Source organism: Gallinula chloropus (assembly GCF_964237585.1).
Source record: "Gallinula chloropus genome assembly, chromosome: 5".
In the NCBI taxonomy this organism is placed as follows: Eukaryota; Metazoa; Chordata; class Aves; order Gruiformes; family Rallidae; genus Gallinula; species Gallinula chloropus.
Window position 1 is genome coordinate 39,990,023 of NC_140090.1, and position 20,864 is coordinate 40,010,886.

The 20,864-nt window shown below is 41.1% G+C and overlaps 1 protein-coding gene across 1 annotated transcript; it reads left to right on the forward strand.

Annotated features, from left to right (window-relative positions):
- Window positions 1–19,580, forward strand: MFSD6 (major facilitator superfamily domain containing 6). Its single transcript, XM_084265089.1, has 6 exons — window positions 1–1,570; window positions 6,935–7,032; window positions 12,351–12,512; window positions 13,101–13,199; window positions 15,303–15,583; window positions 17,374–19,580. Exons 1-6 carry the CDS (start codon window positions 33–35, stop codon window positions 17,554–17,556), a joined length of 2,361 nt encoding a protein of 786 aa, XP_084121215.1. The 5' UTR covers window positions 1–32; the 3' UTR covers window positions 17,557–19,580.
- Window positions 19,581–20,864: the final 1,284 nt, after the last annotated feature.

Below are 20,864 nucleotides of genomic sequence, written 5' to 3' on the forward strand. Positions count from 1 at the left end.
GCTCACCAGCTACTGGATGCTTGTGGTAAACCATGGCAGCTGATGATAAGGTTGCCATTTTAACCGATGATGAAGAAGACCAGAAAAGAAAGTATGTGCTTGCTGATCCTTTCAACGGCATTGCCAAGGATCAAGACTTGCCACCCCAGAATGAATCCCCTTCAACGGAGACAACCACTGTCCCGGACGAAGAGCTAGATTGGTTAGAAAAGCACTGCGTCAAAATAAACAATGATCTTCTGATCTCAAAGGTCTTTTATTTTTTCTTCTATTCCGCATATGGCTCGCTCTATCCCTTGCTGCCTGTGTATTACAAGCAGCTGGGTATGACACCCAGCCAGAGTGGACTTCTGGTGGGCATCAGGTATTTTATTGAGTTTTGCAGTGCTCCCTTCTGGGGAGTTGTGGCAGATCGCTTCAAGAAAGGGAAGATTGTTCTCCTCTTTTCGCTTTTATGCTGGGTTTTATTTAACCTGGGGATTGGATTTGTTAGACCAGCCACCTTAAGATGTGTACCAAAGGGCCTTCCCCCAGCACATCCCACCAATGCAAGCAGCCTTTTAACAACAGCTTCTCAAAATGCCTCCATGGCTTCATTGCTAACCACAGTGAGTACTGCGTCCCTGAAAGTTCGTGGGAAGAGAGACCTGCCCAGTCCAGTCACTTTGGAAACAACAGGGACAGCTAATCCTGAGGTAACATTCCTGTTACCTACACAGAGCAATGATGTAGACTTTGTACTGGAAAACAGTACCCACTTTGTGTTGAAAAACACCACCTCTAGCCCAGTCTCACCAGGGAACATGACTCCGAGTACCACCCCAGCTGCCATCACCGCAAAGCCAATGCCTTCTGACCAAGCTGTGCTCGTTTATGATCAACAAGAAGTAGAAGCCATCTTTCTGCTCATTCTGCTGGTTGTCATAATAGGAGAATTTTTCAGTGCTTCCTCTGTTACTATTGTGGACACCGTAACCCTGCAGTACCTTGGCAAACACAGGGACCGGTATGGATTGCAACGTATGTGGGGGTCTCTGGGCTGGGGGCTGGCCATGCTCTCCGTGGGAATTGGCATTGACTATACCCATACAGAAGTTGTCATTGAAGGTCAAGGATGTAAAGCTCCTGAGTACAAGAACTACAGGATAGTTTTCATAGTTTTTGGTGTTCTGATGACAATGGCATTAATTGTGGCCACCCAGTTTCGATTTCATTACGCGCACTTCAAGCAAGAGGAAGATAAGAGAAAAGAGGTGGAAATCTCCCAGGTTGACAGAAATGCCTCCAACGAGTCCTCCGATAACACTCCTACCAGTATGAGCCAGTCACAGTCTTTCAGTTTGTGGGACCTAATAAAACTGCTGTGTAGTATCCAGTACGGCTCAGTGCTCTTCGTGGCTTGGTTCATGGGGTTTGGATATGGCTTTGTGTTCACCTTTCTCTACTGGCACTTGGAAGACCTGAACGGCACCACAACTCTCTTCGGAGTTTGTTCTGTGCTCAGTCACGTCTCTGAGCTGACTGCCTACTTCTTCAGCCACAAATTGATTGAATTGGTTGGTCATATCAGGTATGATGTGAGTGATCATTAGAGAGCTATACAAAAAAAATGTAGAATTTCAGGCTTAGCCTTGTTTAACAAAGCGAAATCCCAGCTAGTCTGTTTATTTTGAAATACCAAGTCCTGCTGAGTTACATAGTTTGCCTGATGGGTTTATTATTCTTATTTTAAGAGTTGAAAATGCTCTGAAATGCTTCCTTTGCATTTCAGTTGCATAGTATGTGCATTATGCCTGGCAGCGTAATCTTTAGCAGACAGTTCCAGAAGACATCCTAGATTCCTACTGATGCAAAGCTCTGTTAGAGATCTTTACAAATCACCACCCACTCAAGGATTGTCTGTTTTGACATAGAAATACCATTAATTTTGCAATTTTTTTTTCCTGTGAGTATCAGTGTTCTGGAAACCTCCAGCTTTAAGCCTGCTGCTCCGTGCAGGACAGGTCTTTGCCCCCACAGTAACCTGGAAACGTGTCACTTGCGCACTGCGAGGGGGTGGGGGGAGGAGGAGATGAAGCAGTGAGGTGAGCACCTCCTGTGCACATGCCCTTGTAATCAGACTCTGGGTGTTGGCAGAATGAGGTTGCAGCCCAGCAGTGTTGCTTACCAGTTCTGTTCCCTGCTCCCTTCCTTTAGTTGTGACTCTGTGTGTTAGAGCCGAAGTGAGATGGCTGTGCAGGGCTGCTGTAGTTTTTGCTTTGTTTTAAGTGGAACAGATTCCTTCCGGCCTGTTAGTGAACACCCAAATTCACAATTGACTGAATTTCTGCATATTCCAGATCCCTTCCATATTTTCCCTTTTTCATATTTACTCAGGTAGTCTCTGTAAGTGAGCAGAGGGCTCTGCATGCTGTTAGCATCATGCCTTTCCCAACTAACCTGTTTATAATCATATAGTCATTGAGATACAAATACTTTTAAGCTGTCTGTACTGTTCTGTTTGTATATTCTGTTCTGTGTTTTTGCTCCTTGTTTTTTTGTTTTGTTTTTATTGGCATTAAGTTTTTGATTCATTTGATCTCTTCTAAAAATATTTGAGATATTTAACATTGTCATTTGAGAGATTACTTAAAAGATGGTGTTGGGGGTTTTCTTCCCTTAAATTGAGGAAGATTCCTTTACTTTGAATTAGTTTTTTAATCTCTGCATTTTGACAATAATTAGTATGAGAAAATATGACACCTTGCATGCAAAGAATGGAGGAAGGATTTGATGATGGAGGAGTGGTGAGAACAGATCACAGTCTTGATAGCTAAAGATAGCTTGGGTATGCTTTTTCAGTGTGCATTGTTACAGTACAGAATTCAGGCTTAGGTTTTAAATATAGAAAGAATGGAAAACAAAAGAATTGTGAATAAGAAGAAGCAGAGAGGGGACAGCAACCCCTCTGTAAAAGGAAAGATGATGTACAGGATTAACTTCGGTTTCTTGGGTTTTTTCTTTGCACTGTTAAGCCTATGAAGCCAAAATTGGATCAAGATTAAGTTGTTAAAACACCAGCTCCTATTTGCAGTGAAACAACTTCTTTATACCTACACCTGGGAAATGGGCATTAGTCATACTTTAATGTTATCTAATGCTTGCTTGTATTTAGTCATCCCACTTTATGAGATGTCTCCTTCTGGTGGCCTGCTGTCTTGTGCTTTTTGAACTCTGCCTAATGTAGGGTTTGTTCAAGAGGAGGCAATTTTTTTTTTAAAAGGGGGAATTATATGTATTTTAATATACCTATTAAAATATTATAAATTTATTTTTATAAACATAGTATGAGTATACACATAAATCTTATATATATTTTAAAAGAGGAATGTTCATTGCTCACGCTCTTTGACAGTTCTGTGTATGTCTGCTGCCTTACAGTACAGACATTCTTTCTCCCATTGCTAAGAACCAATAATCTCCAACTATATATCTTTCTTGGAATTGTTTAGTCAGAAACATTTGGGACATTTGTTTGTTTGGTAAACCAGGAATTTTGAGCTGCTATAAACATTTTGGCATAAAAGCAGTTCTGTGTTCATGGGAATTCTGGTATAAGGTCTTGTATGATGTAAGAAAGAAGTACCTCTTAAACCACAGGGTATTTCACAGTTACAGGGAAGGTGCCTTGACGTCTTTCTTTGGTAAGATGACCTCAGTGCTGAGGTTGTCCCACCATCCACTGACTTCTTTCTGCCAGTAATGTTATTTTTTTTAAAAAAGAGCATTTGCAGTCATTCTTCTGGGTTGCAGGCAATCTTTGGGCAGTATTTATCTGGACATTATCATTCAATTTACCCTGTGTTCCCCCCACCCCACCCCCAGTTCTTTGAAGACAGGCATGAGAACCAGGATTGTTTGCACTGTTGCAGTACCAGGAAAGGACACTATTAACTGCCCTTTGTAGGACTACAAGAAGCAGGCTTTACACGCTGGTCAGGTAGAAGGGCTGTTTCTTTTTCTAGCTTGGCAAAGCTTTCTGTTTCTACCACTGTATGTGTTGGCGTGTAAGATCCTTATGACATTTTGAAACCTATTCTGTTTTCACAGGTTATTTTTAACTAATATACTAATTGTTGTCCAAGCATTTTAAGCATGACCATGCTAAACATGCTGATTAAAATGCCTGTTTTCTGACTTGAGCTTTACTGCAGTGGTTGTGCGTGTACATTATACGTGCTGCTAGTGTTTCAGACACTATGTTAGGTCACCAGTGAATCTGGAGTAATGCCAGTGATCAGTTCAGCTAGAAAGTGTTCTGTGACTGTAGAGGTGTTGGAAGGGTATTTTCTGTCTCGCCTCCTCCAGCCATCTTCCAAGAGGTGACAGTAGATTTTCATTTAAAAATAAAGAGTTAAAAAGAAATAAGTCGTTAAAAAGCGTGATGAAGGCCACAAGTTATTTGAGAGGATGTTGTTAGGGAAAAGCCTGTAAAACTGGCTGTCAAATATTTAGACACCATTGTTGGATGGTATCCTGTGTAGAAGCACTCATAGCTGTTGTTGACTTTAGGAAGATGATGTTAATCTTTGAAAATAACCTCCTACTTGATGTTAAACTTGAATGTGTTTGACCATAATTCCAGCATGTGAGTTTTTATAGGAAGCAGAGACTGGTAGGCATGGCTGTAAACAGCTTAGTCTCCTTATCATAAATAAGGTTCAGTGCTTTAAATGTTTAACCTATAAATGTTAATGCTGATTAAAATGCCTGTTTTCAGACTTGGTGTCTCTGTGGATACTTCACAGGGGGTTCATCAGGAACAGGTTTACATTATCTGTTTTAGTCTATTAAAGAGCCGAAGTGGTTATTATAAATACATTTTTGAAAAAGTAGAATTATAGAAATCTTCATGAACTATAATTTACCTAAGCCAGTACATATTCTAACCAATTAAAAAGTAGAACCTGATGAAATTCCTGCTCTTAAACTCCAAATCCAAATCTTTCTGCAAGTGTAACGTGGTAGAAAAGCACAGGTAGACAGATGTGTTAGTGATGATGGAAAAACTGTGAAGCAGGAGATGACACATCTCTGGTTTGGCTGTGGTATGGCAGAGTGAGGTGGGAGGAATGTTCCTGGTGAGCAGGCAAAGGTTTTACTAGACAAAAATTAAATTAAGCTGGCAAGAGTTGATCCTAAACAGAGAGTTGGGTTCGTCTGTACTGCTAATCAGGCAAAAGAAGTATGTGGTATACTCTTTGTATCCCTGAGTGCCCATTATCACGGGGTTTAGTAGTGGGGACCAAAGAAGGGAGCTTGCAGACCTTGGATGTTTGCTTGCCTTTGATGGGAAATGTGTCATGCATCAGAAACACACTTCGAACTGTGATTGTATGTAAGAGTTACAGTTAAGTTGTGGCTACAAAAGGAACACGATTCCTTCTTTGGAACAGAAGACATTAATGGAAGGGGGAGATGAAATTTTTGATGCATGGTGCAAAGAGCAAGTTTGTTTTCTTTATTGCATATTACTGAACTTTTTCATGGCTTCCCATGTTTTCTTCAATGATGCCTAACACAGCTTAAGCCAGCTGTTCATGGACCTTACGTGTATCTGCAGGCAACACAGCTTGGTCTGGTATGTGGTTCAGGGTGAGGGAGGGAGGCAATTTCCTGCAAGCTTATCCAGCTTGCTGAAAGTAAAATATATTGTTTCTGTAAATCCACATTGTTTTGAAATGCATGGACCTGTCTTGTTAATTTTGAATAGTTTTTAATATCACTCACATGATGAAAAGTACAGTACTGGTATTTTAGCTGTCAACATGTCTATTTGGAGACCTCAAATGTTAACAAGGTGCTGCATTTTTGGGGTTGAATCTCACTCTACATTTTTCAGTAGCTGTGTACCATTTAATTAAATCTTTGTGTGCTTTTGTAAAATAACTTAAAAAGCAGCTCAGAGAATAACGAGACCTTTCACAGTGCCTGTGCTTACACCTTAATTATCAATTATTGCATTTATTTCATGTGTGCCAAACCAAGGGTCAACCAAGAAGCCATGTTTGGACAATAGATAATTCTTGTCCCTGAAAAAAACATTTAAATGCTGCAAAAGCATATTTTCTCAAGCTAAAAACATGTTTTCAATTAGGTCTTTGTTTCCTAAGATCCATCTAAAAATAAGAGAAAGATGGCTGGATGAATAAGCAGCCCAGAGGTGAGCTAAACTAAATCTGAAAGGAAGGGAAAAGGCATCAGGATAGCCATGCAGTGGGAAATGCAGTGCACAAATAGTATTTGTGCTTCATTGTTTAAAAACTGTTATAAAAGCTTTTTTTTCTCTTCGTTCTGAGATGCAGCATCTGCTGCTTTTCAACAGGATGGTTAAGTTTTATCCTGAGGCATGTTGTTATGAACCATATTGCTTCTGTGGGATGTGTTTTTAGAGTAGTTCTGAGCAGTTTGCAGATACTAGAACTATAAACTTCTATTAATTGGAGTAGAATTAATTCATCTAATACAAACCTGCACCAGCTTTACATTAAAATGGAAGAATGAATATCTGAATGATTAGAAAACAGGATTGTTTGGAAGGGATGTTGCACGTGTTTAGAAATGGTCTCTAAAATGCAGTCCTGTGTAGAACTACAGAGCTTTATTGAAAGCTCAGTGGGTCTGCTGCCCCTTCCAATTTCTCCTTTATTTTTTTTTTTTCCCCGTAGGATTTTGAAGGCATAATTAAGTTTAGCCTTTGTTTGAATATGTGCTTGGAGTGGGCAAAAGGAGAGTGTATATTTGGGTGTAGGGCTTAAACTACTTTGTGTTGAGTGAATGCTGTCAAACAGTTTGTACACGTGCGAGTGATTCCTGAAGCAGTAAGGCCTATTACAGTATACCAAAAAAGGCAAGTGCAAACTATCCTGACTTCCCTTTTCCTTTCTTCCCTTAGAGTGCTTTATATTGGTCTTGCCTGCAATACAGCTCGATATATTTACATCTCATATTTGGAAAATGCCTGGACTGTTCTCCCGATGGAGGTACTTCAAGGTAAGACAGTGCAGTAATACCCTTCCAGGGTACCATCAGGTGCTTGTGTTTCTCTGGTTTGCACAGGAACTGTGATTAACTAAAAATCTGGTATCTCTCTAATTTTTTGACCGTAAATATCTCAGAAGACCTAGGTTCATAAAAGATCACTGTTTATCTTGGGAAATACTTGACGTCAAAAGGGTGGGTTTGCATTTGATTGTGCACAGTTCTCTGTTTATTCAAACAGAACAGCGCGAGAGGAACACACCCTTTAACTAAACAAAGACACAGAAGGCAGAACCCAGTACACACCTACTGCAAATCCTGTTTAGTGTAAATGTGAACTTCATTACACTAAAAAAGGTCACAGTTCTTGAAAGGATGCTGTAAGGGGGGGAAAAAAAACCTCACCGAAACCACCATCACAGTCTGGGTCATCCTGTCTGTTAAAGGATTTTGTAGGTTTTGAGTGTTATTGTTCAATCTGTAGCTTTAGACTATAGAGTTTTCTTTTTTAATAGAGAGGAATTTCTTTCATTAGCTTTGTGCTAATGAGCTGCTTTGAGATACTTTCCCTTTTAATTAATTTAATTAGAAGGACAGAGCTGTGGTCTATGAAAACCAATTTGAACCCTGTTTTCAAGTCGTGCTGTCAAAGAGGTCTGTAAGACCTTCATTGCAAAGTTAAAATATAAATTGTCCTAATGTAGATTTTACAATGGCTTTTGTGTCTTTCTAGTGGGTACCACTTCTCAAAACCAGGAAGAATGTAAATTTTGGTATTTTCCATTTCTCCAGTATTTAAGCATTTGGATTTGTAAGCTTGCAAGACAATGGTTAAAGTAAATACAGAAAATGTTTTCCCCGCCTTTAAAAATAATTGTGCCATCTTGGTTAAAGCCAGTATTTTGACTTTATACAATACTACTTAGAAAATTTTCCACAGATTATACTTAGAAGTTTTATTCTTCTACGTGCAACAAAATTTGGATTTGCTTTGCCCTTTTCTACTGTATTTACATAAACCTTTGTAAGGTATATTTTAACTTAAGTTATAAAATGCCATTGGAGAGCACTGTGTTGATCTCTACATGCACGCAGAAAGAAGAAATCTGTGTGTGTCCTGGCCCCTCCCTGCTAACAAAAGCATTTTATTGTATTAAAACTGCCACAGCAGCATGCTTCAGGATTTTGTTGGTAAAAACCCCTGAACTACAGCTATTGAATTGATACTTCACTGTGCATACTAAGTCTTAAAAGAAGAAAATGGCACAAAGAACCTGAAGAATGCAGGTGTGTCATACTCCTGCCTGCTTGAACACCTAGGGGTGTTTAAGCTTTGGATATTGCCTTTAGGTAATTCTGTTTGAAAGATACTCCAGCTCAAAATCTAGGTTAAAAACCACTCTTGTATCTCAACAGTACAGCAGTATGTTTGTTCCCAGAAGCATCCTAGGGTCATGGCTGAGAGAGGTTTCTTTTAGTTTGAACCTTGTTCTCACTCTGCTGAAATTTCAGTATGAATTGCTTACTACGTTGGTTTATAGCAAAGTTGCAAGGGAGCTGCTTTGGTGGGGTTTTTTGGATGGTATGATCTTGAGTAATTGAGATTTAAAGAAAAGATGAAGGACCTTCAAAATAATACTTTCTCATCAGTCTACCTGCCAGACTTCTGTATGTCTAGCCACTGCTGAGACACGCACACTTGGGTTGATCTTGCTATTTGTAGTTAGTTATAGTCAGCAAATGGGAAAGGTAAAGACAAACCAAAACCTCTCACCCCAAAAGCCTCTGTGTGTACTTTTCAGCCTACATCTAACATGGTTTATTAGTACTCATGAAGTCCATATGTATGTGGTGTGCGTGTCTAATTGCTGTCACCACATTTGTTATGTTCCAGTAATGTCATTCAGTGTTGCTGAATGGGAGATCAGAAGACCAATCTTGAGACTGGTCTAGAGATCTTTTTGACTGTTTGTTGGCTGGGTCTCTGTACCCCCTCCCTACCCCACTTTATTATTTTCACCTCCTCACACTACTGGTTTTAAATTCAAGTCATTCTTTCTTTTGCAGCAGTTGCCAAATCCTCTTTCTTTGGGCTCTGCTTTCTTTCCTACAGATCCACCAAATCTGTCAGTAGGGATAAGAGGTAAAACCCTAAGAATTTGGTGAGGTGGAAGCTCTTACTTTTCTTAAGTGAGGCTGTTGATAGAGGGAGATAAGAATTGTAGCTGCTTTGTGTATGTGTAAGGTTAGAAGTATTTAAGAACACAAAAAAAGAGCAGGTTATGCAGAAGATGCAGGTACCATATGGGCCATATGACTGAATCAAGTTGTTAGGTCTTTTAAATCCCTTGGTGCAAGTCCTGGTTATCATTGTGCGTAGCTCTTCTTCCAGGAAGCTGTCAGATACTGTGTAAATTCCAGTTCCATCACCTTGAAAGGCTTTTAAGGTCAACAACAGTTTCAGTTGACTTTTGTAAAGGACTTATTTTTCTTTTGAATCGGTTTCTGCAAGACAAGAAGGATTATCCCCATGTGCTGTGCTGAAGGGCATGGGCAGATTTCTGGAAGATGACTCTGCAGTCTGCATCTATTTATTGTAATAAGACCCATTCTGTGTTTCAGTTGAGATTAAGTTTTAATATGCTAGGTAGCTGCGATTTATATTGTTCCAAAGCAGTGGTCCAATTTCTTTCTCTAAGCTAGCTCACCAGTTTTCCTAACAGGAATCTTCTGAAATGCAAAACCGTATTGCTAACCTGAATATTAGCAGTTTTCACTTGGCAGTTATCCAACAAACTCCAAAACAAGTACTCTTCCAAGAAGTGACTCCTACGGATGCTTCAGTGGCACAGTTATGTCTGGAGAGCAGAAAGCTCATGTCTTTGACTGGCAATAATTAGGGTATATCTCTCATGAAATAAATCTGGCTCCTCAAATCTTCCACTCTTGGTTTTGTGTGTAAATTATCCTAAGATTGCTAAACATTGTTATTCAAAGCATAACACTAAGGTTCTTACACTCCTTGGAGCTATAGTCCAGGTGGTGAAATAAATGGTGGTTAGCAGTTTTAGCACATGATATCACAATATATTGTGAGCAACTTCTTTTAAAAGAATTGTGATTAGCAGTAATCCAGACCAGAATCCTTATAAAAGGTGGTGTAAAAACTGTTCCAGTGGTCATTGTTGTATAAATAATTATAATAAAAATCATATCAGTAGTGTACACATAGCGAAGACTGGAGAAAAAAAAAAAGATAAAGCCTGTACCTTTAAAGGCAAGTTAAATAAAATGGCCTAGAAGTATGGATTTGTTTTCAGAGGAACTGGGAACACTGTGTTCTATCTGGATTGTCTAGTAAAGGTGAAAACATCCAAGAACCTGTTGGTTAAGTAGGGCCTTTTGTTTTCAAACAAACACAGTGCTGTTGTGCTTCATGGTTCAAATAATTTCTTATGTGTTTTTGATTTACCTGGCTTTAATACTTGACTTACTCTTTAATGGCTCATAAACCTGAATGTTTTACATTAATTGTTGTCTTTTCTAAAATAAAACCACACTATCTGTATTCGATCAGCTTTGCTCTGCTACTGGGATAGTTTTTGGTTGCCCTCTGGTTGCCATTTCCAGCGCATATGTGGGTCTGCATTAAAAAAAAAATAAAGTAAAAGCAATTATTAAGTGAGTGTTAAAATTAAAACTGAGCTTTTTGGATGGAAAATACGTGAGTTTTAAAGCTTTAAATTGTAAATGATAAGGCAAAATACATTCATCCTAATGTAAGGCTTTTCTTTTTCAATGAGATGCTGTACTGTTGCCAAACGCAGCTCTACGGTGTATAGAGGTGGCCTTCACAAACCCAGAGCTTGAGAAAGTTTTGGTTAGATTTGGAATGAAAATGAGCTGTACAACCTTGTGGCCATCTGACATGTCTGTACCTGAGCTGCATCAATTCTGTACAGTGTTATTAATCAGACAGCTAAGCAAAATCCACATTATTCTGTATGTTACAAAATATCTGTTTTCATGCTCTTGTGAGTTGTCAGCCTAAATGCCTGAGTAATTATTGAGTGTCCAGCTGTTTGTTAGTAAGTTAAGTGTAGAGGACAAGAACGTGTTGACTGACTCATCAGTTGTGCCAGCATTGTTTTCGAAGCAAGGGAGTAGAGCTTAGGTTTGGTAAGCTCTGATGACTATTTTTAATAGCACTCAAATAAGAAAAAAAAATATTCCCACTCACTCTGAGGGTGGCAAAATAGTTCAGGCTTATTTAATGTGTGATGAGCTACAAAACTGTTTTGTTTTTCCAACTTCTCTACAACCCTGCCTTTTCCTGTCCTGTTCCTTCCCCACTCCACAAAACCCCCACCAAAGCAGGTGCTCAAGGGCGATGGCTCCACCTGCAGCCTGTTCCTGTGTGCCCACCGTCACTCACTGCCTTTCCTCTCAGCCCTCCTCCTCCCAAGGTAGCAAAAATGTTCCTACCCCTGAACCTACAAGGTATGTGCCAGGAGAAGACTTCCAAAGTCTCTGCTGGGGACCTGGGGCTGCTGCTCATAGCAGTGAGGAACTCTGCTCAGTCCCTGTAGCGGGTGAAATGTGATGCGATGGCAGCACCTACGCAGGATGTGGTCACAGTGGGAGGAAGGGTGTGCTGGCTCTGCCTCTGAGCAGCAGGGGTGAAAACCAACATCTTTGGCCTGCCCTGAGGAGCTGGCCTGCTTTTTCCATCCAGACCATTCAGCGCTAAAGGCAGAGCGAGCGTGTTGCTGTTGTTAGGAAAGAGTTTGTCTGGGGGTTGGTTTTGGGAGCAGTGGGAATGGCAGGAGGGGATTAATTTTTGCTTCTGAAATGCCAGGGATATCTCTGATACCATTTGACTTTTATAACCTTTGCACTGCCTTAATTGTGGCAGTAAGGAGACTGCTGAGAGCCATCAGTGCTTTAATTGTCTGCAGCTTAGTTTATGAAATCAGAAGCACCTTTCAAAGGCCCCAGGTCACTCTCGAAAGGACAAGGAATCTGGCAGAGAGACTTTAAGGAGCTTTGTTTAGTCTTCCCAGGGACTGCATGTCAGGAAGAGAAGCAAGGTCATCTTAGTGGAAGAAAGAGCTATTAGACTCTGCAGAAGGAGTCCTCATGTCTCCCTGTGGCTTGGTTGCCAGTATCACATTACCAAAAGCTGATTTGCACTTCAAAGGCATTTATCAATGAAGGAGTTTTATTGTTTTTCCCCAAGGCATGATGCTCCAGCTGCGGAGTGGGCTTGCTCTGCCCATGTGTTAGTGTGCTCTGGACCTGTACTCTTCACAATGTTTCACTCTCTCTAGGTGTCACGCATGCGGCTATATGGGCAGCTTGTATTTCATACCTTAGTGCAGCAGTGCCTCCGGAGCTGAGAACGTCAGCCCAGGGAATCCTGCAAGGTCTCCACTTGGGTCTGGGCAGAGGATGCGGGGCTATGGTTGGCGGGGTTTTGGTCAATTACTTCGGTAAGCAGAATTTGCATCCAATTTTATTGTATTAATTGAAATTCTGGGTTTACTGAGCTACCAGCTCAAAATGTATTTATGCTTAAGGTATCGTTATGTTTTAAAGACTGTAATACTAATAAAGATGTCAAAATCATGGAATCCAGAAGTGCTTGGGCTGGGAGAGACCTCAGTGATCCCCAGTCCAAGCCCTTGATCAAAGCAAAGTCATCCCTGAATTCAGACCGGGTTGCTTATGGCTTTGTCACGTCAGTGTTACAGTTTGATTAAATATGTTATGCCTAGATATTTTTAGTGTTGCGTGAGCACGTCTCCAGCTTCATCCTTAAATAAGATGAATGAATCCTTTGTGAGAGAATAGATTGATACTACTATGCAGCCTCTTGATGAACAAATGAGAATCTAATTACTCAGTTAAAAATCCTTTGCAGCGCCTGTTGAAGAAGTGTTGGGGGAGGAAAATGTAATGCAACAAGCTAGTAAGAGTCTACATGGGATGATACGTACCCAAGGAGTGCATAATGCTGACTCATCTTGTGTTAATTTTGCTAAGTAGATTCTCTAAAAAAAGAAAAAATCTCATTACAGGTCCTGCTGCCACATTCAGAGGAATAGGGATGGCTTGTTTAGTGATTCTTCTTCTGTTTGCACTGATCCAGTGGCTGATGGTTCCTGATGAAGAAGAAGGTAAATACTCATGTCACTGAGGTGCTAGAGATTTAGAGCTGGTAGTGAAAAGGGGTATCTCTGAAGCTGCTCCCTGTATCTTTAGTTTTGTATCTTTGGTGTCTTGACTCAGCTTTTGACAGAACATTTTGTTTTCAAGTGAGAAGTGGGTTGATTTTTTTTTCCCTGAGCAACGATAGATATTGATGTTCCTGCTGTAAGGGTGGGGATGTCGATAGGAAGAAAGCATAACGCATTTTACTACCTATATGTCCTCTCAGTTCTTGGAATCCCTGAGGTTTGTCTTAACAGTGAGTCATTTCAGTTGCATCAGTTCTTTAAGGTCACCTTGACCACTGTGTGTTCTATTCTACCAAGCCACCTCTTCCAGGAATTGTAGAGATGGCTTCAAAGGACACAGACTTCTATCCAGTCCTGTCCTGGCACCTGAGAAATCTTCCCCCAGCTGGAACAAGAACTTTTTCATCTCCACCTTTATTAATATAAAGGCTAACCAGAACTTAAATATTTAGAGCAAAGTTAAGGATTTAGCATAAATGTTTCTTACAAAGACAACAAAACTCTGTCAGATTCTGAAAATACATGAATTTTTGAGCTGCTGCTTACCTAATGGTTACTTTCCAATAGGAGCTTTGAGTATGAAAGGAAAGTTGGTTTTCTTTAGCTGGAACATTAAATAAATTGTCCTTGACTAGTCACCAAGTTGCCTATACTGAAGTATTCAAATATTTACTGTGCTAGAATGTTCTTCATCTCCGTTCAGATGATAATGGCAAAAAATGGAAAGGTGAAAAGCATATTTGTTGCTTCAGTTTCCCATCAACGTTAGGTTAATTAGTTTTGAACCTACAGAAAAATAGTTTGTTCTTAGTGGCCTTATTCTATTTAGTTTGTTGCAGTGTTTGGTTTTTATTTAATACACGCTGCCCATCTTAAGGAGTGTGTAAATTAATTTTAAGCATGGCAGTAATTAGGTTCCTTTCAACAAGGCCAGTTGGATGAGTAAAACTAAGCATGTGGTCAAGTGTGTGCAGGATTAATCTCTATTTCTTCACTAGTAGAGAACATCTAGCCATTGCTTAAAATACCCAGTACTATCTAAGCGTCTGTAAACAAAACATAATTTTATAATTTTGGGAGAAAAAAGTATTAATGGGTAAAATATTTCTACTCAGAAAACATACTTTCTCAAAATTTACAGAATGTGTTATTTACAGACTCGTAGAGAACTTACAGCTATACAACATCCAAGAGTTTCTAACAATCTGTTTCACTTCTTTTCACACGTAAATACTGTGGCTCTTCAAGATTGTAAAGCACATCGTGTTGGGTCATGACAGTCCTGTTACAGGTGACATTTTAAGACAGTTGTGAAACCTATTTCAGATTGTCAGATCTAAAGGTCTGTTGGGTGGATTTCTTCCTTTTCCTGAAACTGCAACAGATACTTTGTCTCCCTGGTGTGTCACCAGCCTTGTTCTTTTCTCACTGACTGCGTAACTCCCTAGTAACTATGGAGGGTGGTTTGTTTCATAAATAAAAAAGTGGTGAAGATGTAGAACAACCGAAGTCGTATTGGTAGGTTTAGAAATTTTAAGATCAGAACAGGCTCTTCTGATGAAGTATGCCCACGGACCTCACCAAACGGTTTCTGTTTGAAGCCAGTGTGTAGTTATGAGTACGGAAGGTGCAGGCTTTATGCAGGGAAAGAAGGTTGCTACAGGTCTGAAAGATGCCTTTTCAGGTAGCTTGTAGCATGAAGATGGCTTCTTACAGATTTCCATGTAATGTGAAAATAGGCATTTCTGATGACTAGCTGGGAACAAGGGGACTGCCTCATCCTCATTACCCCCTCCTGGTTATGCAGTGTATAACCTGCCTCGCTGCAGATGCAGAACAGCCTTGCTTATGAAGACAGCATCCACATCACATTTTCCTGACTAGACCGTGGCGTGTCTCACTCCCGGCTGTTTGTGCCACGTTCTGCTTTCAGTACAGTGACAAGCATATCATGAAAGCAAGAACCACTTCGTGCTCGTTATCTGCTTCACGTTTTTTAAGCTTGTTGACTTTTGCTAATGATTGCTTTGTTTTAAACCTCAGAAAAGACAATGTTGGCTGAAAGGATCCCAGTGCCTTCCAGTCCTGTTCCGATAGCAACTATTGACCTTGTACAGCAGCAATCGGAAGATATCATGCCTCGGACAGAGCCCAGAATCCCTCTAAAGAAAACTAAACACCAAGAAGAGCAAGAGGATGTGAACAAGCCTGCCTGGGGCATCAGCTCTTCTCCTTGGGTCACCTTAGCTTATGCTGTGTACCAGATAAAAGAGATGGTTAAGCTATCCAAAACCAACCCAACTCCTGAGAACCAGCCTTTGCAGGTAATCTTCTAATGTACAGGATGTTCTTCAAATGTATCTGTTGGATGCTTGAAAACCTGTATAGCTGTGTAAATTTCTTAGTACCCAGCAGGTATTCTCTGTCAGATTGTAATAAATTTGGAGTTGTGAAACACTAGTTGAGATACAGCATGAAATAGAGTCAGTTTCTATGTATAGCACAGCAGCAATAGCTACTTTTGCAAGTGTTATCTTCCTGAAAATGGGAGGAGAGGGAGAGGCATAGAAAGAAACTCTGTTTTACAGGCCTGGATATACTCGAATTCCCTTTAAGTTTACATTTGTTTTCATATTAATTGGAACCTGTGGATTACACATTTTGCAAAATTGGCAAGATAAGTGAACATGAAGATGCACAGCTGCTTAATGGTGTAAAATGGCTTTTATTTAGTTTTGCTTCCTTGGATGATGCTCTCAAACATCTACGTGGTTGCTGAAATAGGTGTTCTGGACACCTGCTTGACAGGACACAGAACCTTCTGTTCACAGAAAGTTCATTTATCTTTTTGTTTGTTTTATTTAGAGTTACACTAGATGAGAACCATTCATTCCATGACTTAAAATATTGGGTTGCTGGTGCTTACTTTACACCATTTCCCTTCTCTCCAGTCTGTCCCCACGTACCTTTTAATACCTTTAGTGTCATCAGTGATGAAGCATACTGCTTAACAAAGCAGAAAAACACTGTCGATGCACGTTTTAGAACAGCATGGTTCATGTTCAAACCATTGTCATTACCTGTCTGGGAGGAGTGAGTGGGGTCCCTTCTTATGCACCTGGTAGGCGTAAACACAGAAATGCTTTTTCCACAAATGCTGTCTTTAGAAATGGGTAATTTGGGTTATGAGTATGAATCAGCAGGGCAGAGTGTGTAGGATTTTCACTGGGTCAGTGATCTCCTGCCTTTATTTGCCGTTATTCTTGAAAATATATTTACAGGCATGTCTGCTTTAGGTTGGTTGGGTTTTTGTTTGGTTCTGAACTTCCCTGAGTCAAAGAACTTGGGTTTTTATAGTGACACTGAAGATATCACTGGGTCTTTAACACTGAAGTATTTTTTCCAGACAAACCACTGTATTTATTGTTGGTAAATGTCCTCAGGGTCTTGGTTAGTATAAGCTTTCCAAATTTAAAAAGAGGAAACAGAAAAGCAGTTGCACTGAACTTGTGCAATGCGCATGGCAAGAAAAGAACATTTTGCCATTGTGTGGTATATGAGGGAGTTGTCCAGCTCTGCTGGACACCACCCAGCCTCTTCCCTGAGAATTGTGGAGAGGCCACGAAGGGTTTTGTGTCATCTGGCATCTCTTAGTTGTTCTTTCCTTATTGCAAAAATACAGCACTACTTGTCTGAGCAGTGTCTTGGGGAGGGAGGGAACTCTTGAGGAAAGCTGTATTTAAGGAGCATGAAAAAATTTTACAAAACTGTTTGACTGAACAATCTTGTCTGAACACTTTAAAGTCCAGTTAATTGTGGTTTTTTTCCCCTTGAAACACATCAAGTTTGTTTTTTGCATGCTTCTTGGGAAAGTGCAGTTAGGAAAAGAGATGGAAGGTAAGCTGCTGTCTGCTTGCTATTGGTGTCATCTAGATTTAAATGTTCTCCTTTGGCTTTGCTGCTTTAAGTTCCATTTGTTATGTTGCAAGCATTCAACGTAAGCGCTTTGTGACTTTCCAGAAGTGCCTGAATGCATCTGGGGGGATGCTGCCACAGATAGTGTCCTGAGCGTTTGTACTTACTTTCTGCATGTGATCCTTTCCCCTCTCTTTAGAAAATCAATGAGAGTTGCAGTGCTTCATCAACCAGCTCAGCAAGACAACCCCAAAATCTGACAAATTCTGGGCAGTCCAGAGATTGTTCAACACCAACACCTACAGCAACAGCCGACTCCCAAGTAGATGGCGACCGCATTGTGTCAGATCGTGATGCTCAGCCTGCTGCCACAGGGCCCTGAGATGCGCTCATCTTATCAAATCCAGTGCATGGAATTCTGCTTCTCACCTGGGAAATGCTGGAGTAGGAGCTCAAAAGTAGGACTTCCTTCATCTTAACGATCATAATGTGATGCGGTGCAAGCTTTTAACTATATAAAAAGTATCCTTATGACTACACAGAGCAACATGAGCAGGGGAGCCAAAAGTTCAGAATTCTTGAGGGCAGTGATGTGGCCAGATCTAATGGTAGGAAGAATTCTTGGCTGCTTTGCTAAAGCTGAGTCAAGTGCTATGAGATTTCTTTGCAATCTGTAGAAAAAACGAGTTCACTCTTCACTTGTTGAGGCACAGAGTGTCTGACTTGGGTGGATGATTTTCTTCTTTGAATTTGTTGCCAAGACAAAATTAAAAGACTTCTTATGAGAGAAACTTGAGTCTCCCTGCATAGTCTATTAGCAGATACCAGAGCCAATAGATATAGGAACAGCATGAAACCGTCTCTGTAAAGATTTCTCAGAAACAGAGTAGCTTTAGCAAGCGTATCTTCATATTACGGTGATGGATTAAGTAAACTCACGCATACTCAAGGAATATGTTTTTGACGCTAATGTTACCTTGTTTGAGATAAAGGTTTAGTTCTGCAAAGCAAAGATGTTTGAACTGGCATTTTAGTGAAACAGAAAAGCTGGAGGAAGGCTTCTGAAGAAGTTAGCCTCTGCGCTTGCAGCCCTTCAGCTGGGCATGGGCTGCATGTGCTTGGGTAATTTTAGGTTTGATGTTGTATTGAGACAAGAATGCTTGATCAAGATTGCACAGCCTGAGTTTGATCAAGGGTTTCAATGGACACACTGTCTTTTGGGGGTTTGATTTCATCATCTATACAACGGTTTATTAATGCAGTGTAGTTTCTGTGGTTATTTATTAAGAAAACAGTAAGCTTTTAAGTGCCTAGGGAAGGTTGGGGGATAGGGGGAGGAATCACCTAAAAATCTTAATGATTAGGATTGTAAGGGCAAAGTTGTTGATGAAGAAATAAAGTAGAGCAAGAGATTCTCAGGAGGAAGCAAATGTCACTAAATCACAGTACATGTAGGAACTTACTTTGCCCAATGTCAAGACACTGGAAGACTTCGGATTCTGTTTTGTTACGCTTTTGAATATTAATTGCAGCCAGCTCTCTTGCTGGTGCACAGTGGAAATTGCTGCTGGAGGGATATCCTTGGGCTCAAGAAGGGTTTAGTCAGAATAGTCAGTTTTGGCCCATTCACTTACATTAACAGCTCGTTCCTGGGAGATGCTGAGCACTCTGCTTCTCCGGGACCACGTGAGTATTGCTCAGTCCTCCTTGAATCAGACGTGTGTGATGTGTCAGGCCTTCTGCAGGAAAGGTGCTGCTGGGAGACTGTACAGTGATCTGGAGGCAAGCTGTACAGGAGCGCAGTGTTGGGGCAGATGAAGGTGGCAGCAGCTAAGCAGCAGGGAAAAGGGTACATAGTTTTACCTGCTCTGACATCTGCTTAGCTTGAACGAAGGGGTGTCCCGCGGCTGTGCTTCAGCTGTGCTTTTAGAACAGCTCATATTCTGGTGGTGTCTGGGACCAACACCATAGACAATAAGAAGAAACATCAATGACTAGCCACTAGTTACTTTTTTTGCACTTGAACTTAAATGTACTGTACTCACGTAAATCCTCATGACTTGTCTAAGTGTCCTTTAAAATCAGAAATGTATTTATTGTATGTTTGTATAGCTTGGGGGAGAACTAAAGACCTAACAAGTGACAGGACAGAAGGATGCTAAAAATCATCTTGAGGCAAACCAACCATTTGCTGAGTTCATGCTCCACAGTGTTACCTCAGCTGCTACTGCATAGCACCTGGATTGTGAGATGAAGAGCTTGTACACTGTGTTTACACTTCAGAATTGTGTATTTGAAATGCCTGCTCTTTTTGGAATTGTATAGTCATTCTGTGTTGCAAAATGGACATGTACACCTGGGTTTTGATATTTGTGCAACTGTAAAAACCGTGGTAAGAAATATAAAGGATCCATAATGTATTTAATGGTATCAATCTGAACTTTTATTACATTCGCTCGGCTTGGGGTGCCAACAGTGAACATCATCACTGAACTGAAAGTCAGTGTCGTGGTTTTACCCTGGCTGAGAGCTGAGATCCACGCAGCTGCCTGCTCCATTATAGGAAAAGAGCAGGGAAAGAAGGCGGGGGGGGGGGGGGGGGGGGGGGAGGCAAGGGAAGGGAAAAGGAAGGGGCAAATAACCCCAAAACCAAGAAACTAAAAGGCCCATGGATTGGGATGATAGTTTACTAAGATAACAGAAAGATAAAATATAACAATGCTAACAGGACTTTAAAGCAAAAATATATGAAGCTGTTGATACACAATGTGGTTTCTCACCGAACCCACAACTCAGGCCGTGCTACCCAGAGCCGTCACAGAACCCAACCATCCCCCAAGCACCGCGCGTCCCGGAGCCGCCCCTGCTCTTCCTCCCATCAGCGCCCCGCCCCAACCCCCCCCCCCCCCCCCCCCCCCCCCCCCGATCTCCTGGGCAGGACGTAATTGGCATGGAATACTCTCTTTGGCCAGTTTGGGTCACCTGTCCTGGCTTCGCCCCTCCTTTCTCATGAATAGAGAAATACGAAGAGCTGAGAAAGTCCTTGACTGTCTGACAGCAACTAAAAACATCAGGGTGTTATCAGCACTGCTTCCATTTTAACTCTCAAACACAGCATTCCATCCGCTGCTACAAATGAAGTTAACTCCATCCTGACCAAAACCAGGACAGTCAGTCAATGGCAATGCTGGGCAGCTGGAGGAGTGTGAGCCTAGAGCCTGGGAACTGCTCTTGCAGAGTGTTAACATGGTTTGTGATAAAATCTGGGCATAGGCACAAAGTCCCTTTTGTGGGTGAGGAGTGCACACACCAGTGTGCATCGTAGACAGCTGGATAGGGAAGTGTGCAGGACACTACGAGTGACAGAACTGGATCAAGTTTGTGACATAGCGGTTTCAAGATGGGGGTGGCTAAGTGCGGGTCACATCGGCTTGTATGGAAGTGCCTCCCCTGCCTATTGCTGCTTAACTAAGTGTATTTGCACTACTACTCCTGCCCTATACGGTGGCACGTGTGCCTCAAATTAATTGTAACATAGGTGTAGAATTGAATTTTTACTGTTTCAACCACTTAACTTGTATGCCTGCACAAGTGATGACAGGGAGCTTTGTTTGTAAGTGCTGATCCTTGCCTGTTGCCTGCTGAACTTGGCTTTGTGGTGGTTTGGATCTGTCCTGAGCAGAGAATGGG

Excerpts from the sequence above, each read along its gene's own strand:
- MFSD6 (XM_084265089.1), top strand. The coding sequence starts at position 33 with ATGGCAGCTGATGATAAGGTTGCCATTTTAACCGATGATGAAGAAGAC. Across the intron at positions 13,200-15,302 it reads GGTTCCTGATGAAGAAGAAG|AAAAGACAATGTTGGCTGAA; the intron begins GTAAATACTCAT and ends TTTAAACCTCAG. Across the intron at positions 15,584-17,373 it reads CTGAGAACCAGCCTTTGCAG|AAAATCAATGAGAGTTGCAG; the intron begins GTAATCTTCTAA and ends CCCTCTCTTTAG.